Source organism: Myripristis murdjan, chromosome 4, assembly GCF_902150065.1.
Source record: "Myripristis murdjan chromosome 4, fMyrMur1.1, whole genome shotgun sequence".
In the NCBI taxonomy this organism is placed as follows: domain Eukaryota; kingdom Metazoa; phylum Chordata; class Actinopteri; order Holocentriformes; family Holocentridae; genus Myripristis; species Myripristis murdjan.
Window position 1 is genome coordinate 8,758,171 of NC_043983.1, and position 12,333 is coordinate 8,770,503.

The 12,333-nt window shown below is 41.7% G+C and overlaps 1 protein-coding gene across 1 annotated transcript in view; it reads left to right on the forward strand.

Moving 5' to 3' along the window:
* The window catches only part of obscna (obscurin, cytoskeletal calmodulin and titin-interacting RhoGEF a), a 48,403-nt gene that overhangs the window by 18,657 nt on the left and 17,413 nt on the right, over nt 1-12,333 (forward strand). The window contains exons 26-44 of the mRNA XM_030050473.1: nt 454-720; nt 1,176-1,442; nt 1,873-2,142; nt 2,362-2,640; nt 2,827-3,084; nt 3,267-3,533; nt 3,757-4,023; nt 4,445-4,711; nt 4,855-5,121; nt 5,928-6,194; nt 6,770-9,049; nt 9,148-9,217; nt 9,324-9,418; nt 9,546-9,655; nt 9,838-10,038; nt 10,181-10,263; nt 10,639-10,812; nt 11,939-12,098; nt 12,220-12,321. Coding sequence (XP_029906333.1) covers nt 454-720; nt 1,176-1,442; nt 1,873-2,142; nt 2,362-2,640; nt 2,827-3,084; nt 3,267-3,533; nt 3,757-4,023; nt 4,445-4,711; nt 4,855-5,121; nt 5,928-6,194; nt 6,770-9,049; nt 9,148-9,217; nt 9,324-9,418; nt 9,546-9,655; nt 9,838-10,038; nt 10,181-10,263; nt 10,639-10,812; nt 11,939-12,098; nt 12,220-12,321 — 5,951 coding nt within the window. The remainder of the gene's footprint in view (nt 1-453; nt 721-1,175; nt 1,443-1,872; nt 2,143-2,361; nt 2,641-2,826; nt 3,085-3,266; nt 3,534-3,756; nt 4,024-4,444; nt 4,712-4,854; nt 5,122-5,927; nt 6,195-6,769; nt 9,050-9,147; nt 9,218-9,323; nt 9,419-9,545; nt 9,656-9,837; nt 10,039-10,180; nt 10,264-10,638; nt 10,813-11,938; nt 12,099-12,219; nt 12,322-12,333) is intronic.

A 12,333-nucleotide genomic window follows, 5' to 3' on the forward strand; every position in this document is an offset into this window, starting at 1 on the left:
CTCTTTAATGAGTTCATATATTCTTTCCTTTATATTGCATGTCATTATTCCAGTAGTTCAGTTTCAACTACCTTCTCAATTAAAACTGTAAACTGCAGCTGCAGTCCACGTAATAATTGTGGCCTCAACCACAGCACGACTTATATTAGCACCAGGGGTGTAGTGGAGGGGGAACACAAGGGAGTGAGTGAGTTATCATCTACAGCTCAAAGTTGCTTCTCATCAAAAAGCAATAAAATAACGTAAAAAACATGAAAAAAAAAAAAAAAAAAAACACAAAAACAAACAAACATAAATAAAAAATCCAAAATAATATTTAAAAAATAAGTAGTAATAAACTTAATAGTAATTGTCTGATTTAAATCCTCTCTTCAATGAATATGTTAATGAAAGGGGTTCAGAGAAGTGCACTGATCTCCACTCCACTGATGTTTCTGTTTCTTCTGCACTCAGCTCTTCCCATCACATTCAAGGTGAAGTTGAGAAACCAGAAAGCAGAGGAGGAGAACAGTGTGACGATGACCTGCGAGCTCTCTAAAGCCGGCCTCGCCGTGGAGTGGAGGAAAGAAGAGGAGCTGCTGAAGAACGGGCTGAAGTACCAGATCAAAAAGAGAGACAGCGTCATGGAGCTGACCATCAGGAACGCCCAGCTGGACGACAGCGGGCTCTACAGCTGCTCCTGCGGCGACATCAAGACCACAGCCAACATCACCATCACACGTAAGGAAAGGCTGAATTTGTGTGTGTTGTTGCATTTTTATGAACGCCTGTTAAGAAAGACAGGACTTAAGAAGTCAACCCTATTTTTAAATTGGTGACTATTTCATTTTTGAAACAGACATGCAGAGTTTAGGTGCAACAGGACAAAAAAATCCCTTGTTTAATTTATTTATTATGTACTGGAAACCAAATTTCCCATCTGAGACAATAAAGGAGACTGAACTGAAAGTACACAAAGGAATTTATTTATATATTTATATATTTATATAAAACAGCATGTCTACTTTACATTTGTTGAAATTGGTGGCAGTTTGCCTTCTATCTTATTGACTGAAATACACTAATAATTTCCTGATTGAACTTAGATTAGATTAGATCTTCTGTTTTCAATCACAAATCTAACGTTCTACTATACTTGAAATTTATGGATTCACCTTACTCTCCCAAACCCACAGCTATTCCCATCACTTTCAAGTTGGGTCTGAAGAACCAGGAGGCCCGAGAGGGAGGGAATGTGACCCTCCGCTGTGAGCTGTCCAAGGCCGGGGTCCCTGTGCAGTGGTGGAAGGGGGAGGACCAGCTGCAGCACGGGGGGAGGTATCAGATGAAGCTGGATGGGAATATAGCTGAGATGCATATCCGAAACATCCAGCCAGAGGATGTGGGGGAGTATAGCTGCGTCTTTGAAGACCAGAAGACAACAGCTGAAGTGAATGTGAGAGGTATTTATGACTTTTTATAACGTTGGGACTTTTCTATTGGTGCTGCCATGTGGTGTTATCATGCCTTTTTTATTGGTGTCCATGTTGCCAAGTCTGTTGTGTGTGTCCGTGCAACAAAATGCCCATGCTACTCCATTTAGAGGCCTTTTGCTGACATCATTGTAAATACTAATTTGTTCTTACCTGGTTAAATAAAGGTAGAAAACAATCAAAAAATATAAATTATGTTCCATAACAATCCCTAAACCTGGTGGTTGTTAAAAGTATTGTATTGATGCAACAGTCTTTAAGTATACCTCTTAGCTGAAGTATATGTTTTCTTCCTAAATAAGCACATCATAATGCTGTTGGTATGATTTTCCATTACTGCCTTAAGTGGCGTTTCATGTCATCATTGCTAACATCATGTCTCCCTCATCCTCTTTGCCAGCGGCAGCATCAGTGTTCTTTGAAAAGGAGCTGGAGAACCAGGTGCTGATGGAGGGGAAATCAATGCTGCTGTCCTGTGAAATCTCAAGTGCTAATGTCCCTGTCACCTGGAAGAAGGACAACAGCCTGGTGGAAGAGGGAGGACGTTACATTGTTAAGAAGAGAGGCCCTTCACACACCCTGGAGATTAAGAAATTGTGTCTGGAGGATGCTGGAGAATACTGTTGTGTCACCAGAGGCAAAAAGAGCACTGCCAAGCTGATTGTTAGGGGTAGGTGGATACTTTAATACCATAGCTACTGCCTTTTCTATTATCTATTGCCCTGAGTTACTGAGTGCAAACAATCTTTGTACAGTTAACTTTGTACGGTGGCCAATTTGCACTGAATTGAACCAACGGACTCTTCTCACCAAATTAGCTGTTTCTTGCAATATATCAGTTTGCACTCTCTAAAAAGCCAGCTGTATCTAGCTCCCTCTTCCTCCACAGAGCGCGTGCGGATTATAACAGAGCTGCAGGACATGACCGTTACGGCGGGTGAGGACGCGGTGTTTGTATGTGAGCTGAGCCATGCAGATGTGAGCGAGGGCGTCTGGTGGCTGGGCTCCAGTCCGCTGCAAAAGAACGAGATGAACCAGATGACGTGCCAGGGTCGCCAGCACCGCCTGGTCCTCACCATGACAACGCCTGAGGAGACGGGCACCGTTGCATTTGTGGTCGGGGAGGAAAGGACCTCTGCACGTCTGCTAGTACTGCCCAAACCTAAAGGTGAGGAGAACCATGAGAGACAGAGGGTGCAAAGGTTTTGATCATTTATTGCATTGTATTTTAGCAACTCTGTCATTAGTTGTCTCTGCTGTAGCGTGACATTTAAATTCAAATGATTAGAATCATGTGTTAAAACTGGAGAATAACCATTTTGTATTCCAATGTGGCATGTGATGCAAATCCTAGTTTTATTTGAGGAGAAGCCTCAGGACGTTGTGATCATGGAAGGGGAGACAGCCACCTTGTCCTGCATCACCTCTGACTTCACCACCCCTGTTACCTGGAGACGCAACCATGTACCTCTCCTAAATTGTGCTAAATATGAATTACGCAAGGAGGGAAAAATCAACCTCCTGCTTATCCAAGATGCAGAGCCTCTTGACACTGGTATATATTACTGTGATACAGGAGATGTGCAGAGCAGTGCCAAACTTACTGTAACAGGTAAAAAAAAATATTCTGTTGCTTTAAAAAATGCACTGATGTTAGACACTGACAGTTTTCATTCTAATGGACACTAATGAACAGGATGTAGATATGAATCACCTAGCTTTTAAGCATTTGAGGATCCTATTACACTACAGCAAAGACTTCCAATTCTGTTTTTCCTATCCCATCTCTCGCAGAGCTTCCTCCATTCTTCCAGGAGGAGTTGCAGAGTGTGGAGGCTGAAGAGGGAGGTACAGCTTCCCTGTACTGTGAGCTCTCTAAACTCGGGGTGCCCATACAATGGAGGAAAAACAAGCTGCCGCTGAGAGCCAGTAGGAAGTATGAGATGAAGCAGGATGGCTGCCTTCTCCAGCTCCTCATCAAGGAGCTCAAACCTGAAGACAGTGGCAGCTACTCATGTCAAGCAGGAAGTGCAGAGACCACTGCAACTGTATCAGTGAAAGGTGGGATTTGGATACTTGCATAATAAGTTGATTGTATGAGACAATTTAATTGGTGCTGGTGAGTACTTTCCTGTGATTGTCTGAACTTTCTCACACTCACTGTGTTATCCGTTTTACCATTTGAAACAAACAATAAGTAAATATAGATCTTTGTCCTGATCTGATAATGTCACAAACACTATTAAAGATGCATAATCCTGTCCTTCTGCACCCATTTTCCTAGAGCCCCCACCCTTTTTCAAGGATGAATTGAGGAGTGTGGAAGCAGAGGAGGGAGGTACAGCCTCCCTTTGCTGTAAACTGTCCAAGCCTGGGGTGACGGTACAGTGGAGGAAGAACAGGCTGCCACTGAGAGCCAGCAAAAAGTATGAGATGAGACAGGATGGCTGCCTGCTCCAGCTCCTCATCAAGGAGCTCAAACCTGAAGACAGAGGCAGCTACTCATGTCAAGCTGGAAGTGCAGAGACCACTGCAAATGTGTCAGTGAAAGGTGAGTGCATTTGGATACATGCATAGCAAAGAGTATTCTGAGTACTGAAGTACTGAAAGACCATTGCAACTGTGCTACTGAAAGGTGTGTGAGTTTGGATACATGCATGGCATATTCAGATAGACAATTCAAAGAGCATTGGCAAGTGGTCCATCACACAAGGGACACCACATTAACTTTCCACATTTACTTTCTGTGATTTTCTTGACTTCATGGAACTCATGGTATTGTCCATTTTAGCAAATTCTACCTATGAATAAGTTAAAAAGATATGAATAAGTTATTCTGCATATGAATAAGTTAAAAAGAAACTGCAGTCATTACTTCCAAGTCATATTTGGCTTACATCTGGTAATATCTCAAACACGGTTCCAGTTACACTAAAGAAATCGTACTCTGCCCCCCCACCCATCTTCCCCAGAGCTCCCTCCATTCTTCAAGGAAGAGTTGAAGAGTGTGGAGGCTGAAGAGGGAGGTACAGCCACCCTGTACTGTGAGCTGTCTAAGCCTGGGGTGTCGGTACAATGGAAGAAGAACAGGCTGCCGTTGAGAGCCAGCAGGAAGTATGAGATGAAGCAGGATGGCTGCCTGCTCCAGCTCCTCATCAAGGAGCTTAACCTTGAGGACAGTGGCAGCTACTCATGTCAAGCAGGAAGTACAACTACCACTGCAACTGTGGCAGTGAAAGGTGCGTGTATTTGGATATATGCATGGCAAGCTTGACAGGATCTATTTAGTCATTTTCTGGTTTATACTATTTCGTCATTTACTAGTGAGATGTCAAACATTAAACATGTATAATTCTGTCCTTCCAAACCGATTTTGTCAAAGAGCCGCCACCATACTTCAAGGAAGAGATGCAGAATGTGGAGGCTGAAGAGGGAGGTACTGCCTCCCTGTATTGTAAGCTGTCTAAGCCTGGTGTGTCGGTACAATGGAAGAAGAACAGGCTGCCACTGAGAGCCAGCAGGAAGTATGAGATGAAGCAGGATGGCTGCCTTTTCCAGCTCCTCATCAAGGAGCTCAAACCTGAAGACAGTGGCAGCTACTCATGTCAAGCCGGTGGAGCAGAGACCACTGCAACTATGTCAGTGAAAGGTGTGTGCATATAGATACATGCATTTCAAATTTAGGTGCATCAGGACTATTATTACCAAACTTTCAATCACAGAAATATATACTGAAGTAATTTTCAAATACTTTCTGTGATTGTCTCATCCATCGAGCAAATTAGTAGGTTAAACCAAACCATAAGAAGTTATTTCCTAATCTTATTTGGCACACATTCCTCAAACACATTATACGATGGATTTGTCCCTTCCCATCCATGTTTCTCAGAGCTCCATGCATTCTTCAAGGAAGAATTGCAGAGTGTGGAGGTTGAAGAGGGAGGTACAGCCTCCCTTTGCTGTAAACTGTCCAAGCCTGAGGTATCAGTGCAGTGGAAAAAGAACAGGCTGCCTCTGAGATCCAATAGAAAGTATGAGATCAAACAGGATGGTTGCCTGCTCCAGCTCCTTATCAAGGAGCTCAAACCTGAAGACAGTGGCAGCTACTCATGTCAAGCAGGAAATACAACAACCAGTGCAACTGTGTCAGTGAAAGGTGTGTACATCTGGGTATGTGTTGGGTAAATTTGATTGAATCAGAACAACTCAGAGTGTCAGTACTGCAGTCAATCACACAAGGTAACCAATTAACCTTCACATAACTTCCTGTGATTGTTGGAACTTTCTGGTACTCAATGTCTCATCCTGTATGGCAGACCCACCCATTCAGTGTGTGTGTTAGCTAAGAAAAACCCATACACATTCACAAAAAGCACTTTGTCATGGTCTGATAAATTCACAAACACTATTTCCTTTATATTAAAATTATGTATCTATCTGTGCCTATTTTCCTAGAGACCCCACTGTTCTTCAAGGAGGAGTTGAAGAGTGTGGAGGTTGAAGAGGGAGGTACTGCCTCCCTTTGCTGTAAACTGTCTAAGCCTGGGGTGCCAGTACAATGGAAGAAGAACAGGCTGCCACTGAGAGCCATTAGGAAGTATGAGATGAAGCAGGATGGCTGCCTTTTCCAGCTCCTCATCAAGGAGCTCAAACCTGAAGACAGTGGCAGCTATTCATGTCAAGCAGGAAGTGCAGAGACCACTGCAACTGTGTCCGTGAAAGGTACATCTTGATATATGTTTGGCAAACTTTGAGACAACATGATATTCAAACTTAAAGCTGCATTAAGTTATTTCTGACCACTAGAGGATGTTGGAAGCTCAAACTATATTTGTAAACAAACAGTCATTCCTGCTTCTAGGTTCATAGCAGATCGGCTTGAACAAAGCCAAAAGTTAAGGCAAAGAATATGTTTTTGGGATAGAAATGAGGTGTAGCTGCAGACATTCAGCTGCAAGGCAAGTAGCTTTGAATGACCTTTTTCTGTTGCCGCATTGCTGATTACAGTGACATTCTGCAGACATTTTTCTGCATAGTGTGTGGTTCCAGAGTTGCTTTGAAAGAGGTTGAAGCGGCAAGGGAGTAAAGTTGGGGGCAGAGGAGGAACTTATTTGGGCTGATACAGAAATTACAACAGAGAAAACAACAGGGTGGCTATAAAAAGTATGGTGGTCATTTTACTGTAGAAAAGTAATACTGCTTATTGTAGCTTTAACTGACACTTCTTTTTCTGTACAACTTCCAACTCTTAATAAATCACGTGCCCACAAAATAATATATTTCATTCTCTTGCCTAGCACTAGAACCTGTCCCACCCAAGACAGAGCCTCCTAAGATATTGCCTCGAGCAAAAGGTACTCTTGCTAAACCCACTGCTGCTCAAGAGAGGGACAAGCCTGGCCTCCCAGAGCCCCAACTTGCTCCTCCAGAGCCAAAGAAACAGGGTGAGACACAAACTTCTACTGCAGCATTAGATGAAGACCTAGACACCAAGTTTGAGTCAAAACAACCAATCACAGCAATGCTGAATGAGATTAATGAAGACAAAAGGGGTATCCATCCAGCCAGGTCTATGGAGGAAGACATTAAACTTTCAATGAAAGTGAATCAGCAAGAAAGGAGAGAGCGGAATGATGCAGGATCACTGGAGAAGGAGAATGAAGTTGACTGGAAGGTCAACCAGACAGCTGTGCCTCCGGAAAAGAAGAGTGAAGTTGACCAGAGGGTGAGACAGCAAGTAAGGTATTCTGAGCAATCACTTGAAGTTGACCAGAAGGTAGATCAGTCAGAAAGGCTTCTGGAGCAGACTGCATTTGAACCAAAGCGGAAACAGCCAAGTTACCTGGAGAAGGACATTGAAGTTGACCAGAAGACTGACCAGAAAACAAAACAACCAACAAGGCCTTTGGAGAAAACAAGTGAAGTTGATAAGAAGGCGAAAGAACCAAAAACACTCCGGTGGAATGATAGAGAAACTGATAGAGAGATTGAACAAATGGAACAGCCCATGAGATCACAGGTGAGGTCTGTAAAGAAAGAAACAACGAAGGAACAAGAAGTGAAATCTGCAGTAAAGGACACTGAAGTAGACACAACAAAAGAGGAACCTTTGAAACCACCCATAAGAACTAAAGGGAAGGTAACAGAAGGAAAGCAATCACTGAAGTTTATCTTACAGGAAACTGAGGACAAACAGTCATTGACAACAGTGGTAAATGATACTAAAGAAGACCAGAAAGAGCATGTGAAACGGCAGCAAATGTCCATAGAGAAAGAGAAGGAGAAAAAGTTGTTGAAACCAGTGTCTTCAATAGATCTGTCGGACAAACAGTCTGTGGAACAACCAGAGAAACCATCAGAAAAAGAGGCTGAATTTGCACCACCAAAGCCACCCATGAGGACCAAAGGCAGGGCAAAGGGGGCAATGGAGAAACGTTTATCAAGGGACAGTGAGACAGATCAAGAAGAAAAACAGCTGTCAAAATCTATGGTTAAAAAGACTGATCAACCAATGAAAGTGTCAGTGAGGACTGTAGAGAAGGAACTTGAAGAGAAACCAAAGATTGAGAGGAAACAGCCAGAAAGAAAGGATGCTGAGATAGCTGAGGAAATGAAACCACCACTGAAGGCTATTGAGAAGGATGCCGAGAACATACAATCAGTCAAACAGCCAGTAAAACCATTGAGAAAAGAACCTCAAACGGACCAGAAACAGTCAGTTAAGCAAATGGGGAAGGAGAATGAGCAACCAAAAGTGACAGAAGATGTTCCTCTTTGCTACATCTCTGAGGATGACACCTTCTCAGATGCTCTGACTGAGGTGAACCACAGCAAATTTCAGCCCTGTGGCCCACCACCCTCCATTCTTCCTCCACCTTTTGCACTCCAGAAGCTACAGCCATCCAAGGAAGTTGCACCAGAGATAGGCATCAGTAATGAAGATGAACCAGAGATGCAAGAGGCTGCCATTAAAATCCAGGCTGCCTTCAAAGGTTACAAAACTCGCAAAGACATGCGACCTGTCTTCAGGGAGGTGTTTAAGAATCAGCATGCTTATCTTCGCGGTACAGTCACTCTAGAGTGTATTGTGGAGGGGAAACCAAGCACAGTGCGCTGGCTGAAAGATGGCCAGCAAATAACTGGTGACAAGCGACGACGTATTGAGACCACAGAGAATGGTGTGTGCACACTTGTGGTCACTGACCTGACCACGAACGACAGTGGTATCTATACATGTGAGGTGATCAATAAGTTTGGTGTGACCTCCTACAATGGAAATGTAGTAGTGATGGAGTCTCAGCCACCTACTTCAACAGCCCAGAGGCCGGTGCACCCACCCCTTGCAGCCATAACCCCCCTGCAGCCAGCCCCACCAAAGCCTGAAGTTGAGGCCAATACACAGCCTCAGGCTCACATTCTGCCCCAGACTCAGGTCCAGATACCTGCATCAGGGAATGAGACCAAGGGCTATGTGGAAAGTGTGAGTGTGTCTCTGTGGGAAGCCTACAACCTGACAGAGCAGGATACTCAGATGAGTCTGCAAGAGAGGAGATCCTCACTCATAGCTGCCAGCTCCAGTAAGTATCATGTTACATGCACCAGATTAATCACAACACTAAGGGATTTCATTTGCTTTTGCAATCATTTTTCATGATCAAACACCTGATTTCAACAGTGTCGAGTCCTTCTGACTATGAAACAGCCCCAGATATGGAACCTGTTGAGATCAGCTCAAAATTACCCAGGTCAGATATTATTGGAATGATTTGTCTTATTGATTTGACCATAAATGCTGATTTTGTTTTGTGTTCTAATACAGCATACCCAAAATATTCATTAATATTGTCACAGGGAAATTTCAAAACCTGAGGACCAAGTGCCACCAAAGGACGATAAAGAACAGATAGCTGCCCCACAACCACCTAAGAAACTTTTGAAGGTTAAAGGTCAGGATACTACTTTTTCATTGTGATTAAGTTGTAATCAATTAAAGTTCTCTTCTACTTCATCAGCTCTTTTCTGCTTCATTTCAATTTCATAACTGGTATAACTGTCCTCTTCCATATTTTCCAGGGGCTGAAACTAGAATGAGGGTACCATCTCCAAAGCACCATCGTGCCCACACACCTTTAACTGGCACTGCCTCTGCATCAGAATCAGATGGAGAAGAGGACAGAGGAGAGGTACAATTCTAATTTATTTTTGTTTGTGTTTATATATGTATATGCACATTCATATTAGTGGACCTGTTCTATGCTAATTTAATAAATGTGATTTCCATTATGACAGTGTTATGTCAATACATGTCTGATTTTAGTTGGGTACACTTTAAATAATTTGCTATTGACTGTTTTTATTCCCTCAGACATTTGAAATGTATGTGGCGAGGGCTGACTGCTCTCCTAACAGTGGAAGTAAGGACAGTTTTGTTCTGAAGGAGGGTCAGTTTGTAGAGGTCCTGGACTCTGTCCATCCTGACAAATGGTTGATAAGGACCAAGCCCACCAAAACCTACCCTGCACGACAGGGATGGGTCTGTCCAGCATACCTGGAAAAGAAGAGAAAGGTAGGATGTATAAATAAAAAGTTGAGATGTTTACCCCAATATTGAGTACTTTGAAGCTGTCCACACAGACATATTAAGTGATCTAGATTCATCAGTAATGAAAAGTAATGTTGATAAGACATGTATGACTGTTGTTGACCAGGAGACCTTCCCACCAGTGAGAGCAGCTCAAGAGGAGCTTGATGGAATAGGGTCTACAGGAGAGGAGTACAGGAGGACTCTCAGGTCAGTCATTCTACCATTACAAACATCGTTAAAAAACACTGGACATTAATGGTTTAGAGGCAACTCATTTTCACACTCTAGATAGAGTATTAAATTGTGTAAGTATGATACCTGGAACCCCAACACACCCTCAAACCTGTGTTCTCACACAACAATGCTCCAAATTGCATTTATATCTATTCCTTTGTTATTTCTATTATTTGGTTGACTGTTTCACTTCTCCCTTAGCACAGCTGAATTATTTGAATTTTTGTTTACATGTTTACTCATGTTTGTTTGTTTTTGTTACAAGTTGTTTAACTCAAAAAAAAAAAAAAAAAAAAAAAAATCCTGCTACATCATATCCAGTATGAATGAAATTCTTTCCAACTTTAGTCAGCTGATCCAAGGTCTGATCGCTGGGGAACAGGAGTTTGTAAAGGAAATGAGGATGTTCACCTCTCACCTTTTGCATCATCTGGAGACTAGCCACCATATCCCCATTAATATCCTCAACCAGAAAGAGACTATTTTCAGGAACATCAAGGACATCGTGGATCTACATGAGAGGTAATGCATGGACACAGGCCTGAATTTGGTTATGAAGTTGTAATCTGACCTGTCTTCTACAGTGTCTACCATCATGTGATGGTGTCAGGGTGGCTGAAACCCATCACATGATGGTAACACAGAGATCACAGGTTTGATTTCCTTTATCTGATTACTCATTGACCATTTCTCTGAATATGAATCAGAGTCAGCTAATGGTTCATGGTGTGTCTCACAAAATGACATGCAAGTGACTGATCGGACATGCTAAGTTTAAGTATGATCCATCTCAAATTGCACTTTTATTAAACTGCAGATTCTGACTTAAGTTGAATCACTACAAGTGAATATGTTTTTGTTATGGATTGATTTGGTCAGTTCTGGCACATAATGGCATTTCCTTCTATGCACTTGTTATAATCACTTCTCACATGAACTAAACATAATAATGTATACATTTTACCACCAGATGTGTAAACTACACAGCACAAATTTGCTAAACAAAAAAAAAACTTTAACATCTTAAAATAATACTCAAAAAATAACTTAACATAAAATATAAAAAAAATACTCAGTGCAAATGTGTATATCCTTATAAAAGATTAGGTAATTTCAATATATTGTAAAATAAATATTACATATATATATTTATATATATATATATATATATATATATACACACACACACACACAATGGTCGTTTGCAATAAATTTTTTTTTTTACTCAATTTTTTTTGTCTCACTCCCATTTCTTCTTTTTGCATTTTGAAGCTCTACTTAGAACCTTCTTAAGATCCTACAGTGCAAAATGTAAATTCTTGCAATTTCTCAACTGGTCTTAAAATTTTGATCAGGAGTGTATATATAAAATCATCAGTACACATCAGTTCATCAACACTCAAAATTCTGCTCTGATAGGATGAATGGATTTATTTTTCCTACCCAGCTGTGGTATGTCATCTTTAAGCAGCAAGATAATGTTGAGCATACACACATTAGGGAGATTTTTGCAATCTTCTTACATTTTTGTTTTACACCCTTTGTGTGAAGTGTGCATATTAAGTCTTGCCATGGTTTACAAGTCTCATTGTATATTATAAAACTGAATCTACTGCTGATCTTAATTATTGTATCACTGTCTTCCCAGTTGCATCCTGCCTAGTCTGAGTGAGTGTGCTACAGACGATGACGTGGCCATGCATCTTATCAAACACACTGAAGACTTTGAGAAGTATCTTCACTACATGGTGGGACAAACACAAGCAGAGGCCTGCGTCACCGACAAGGCTATCCAACAGTATTTCAAAGTATTCAAAAAAATCTTGGGATTCAAAATACTATAAACATTAGGGAAATTAAGGTATTGAGTAGCAGGATAATCACCATGATCTAATGTATTTGTTTGATTTATTGCTCTTCACACTTCAGGAATCCATCGATACTGGCAACCCTGAGGCTGAAGTCATGGATGTTCTCACTTTCCTCCAGAGACCAGTAGAGAGGATTCAGACCTACAATGCATTACTCAAGGTCAGCTGACAT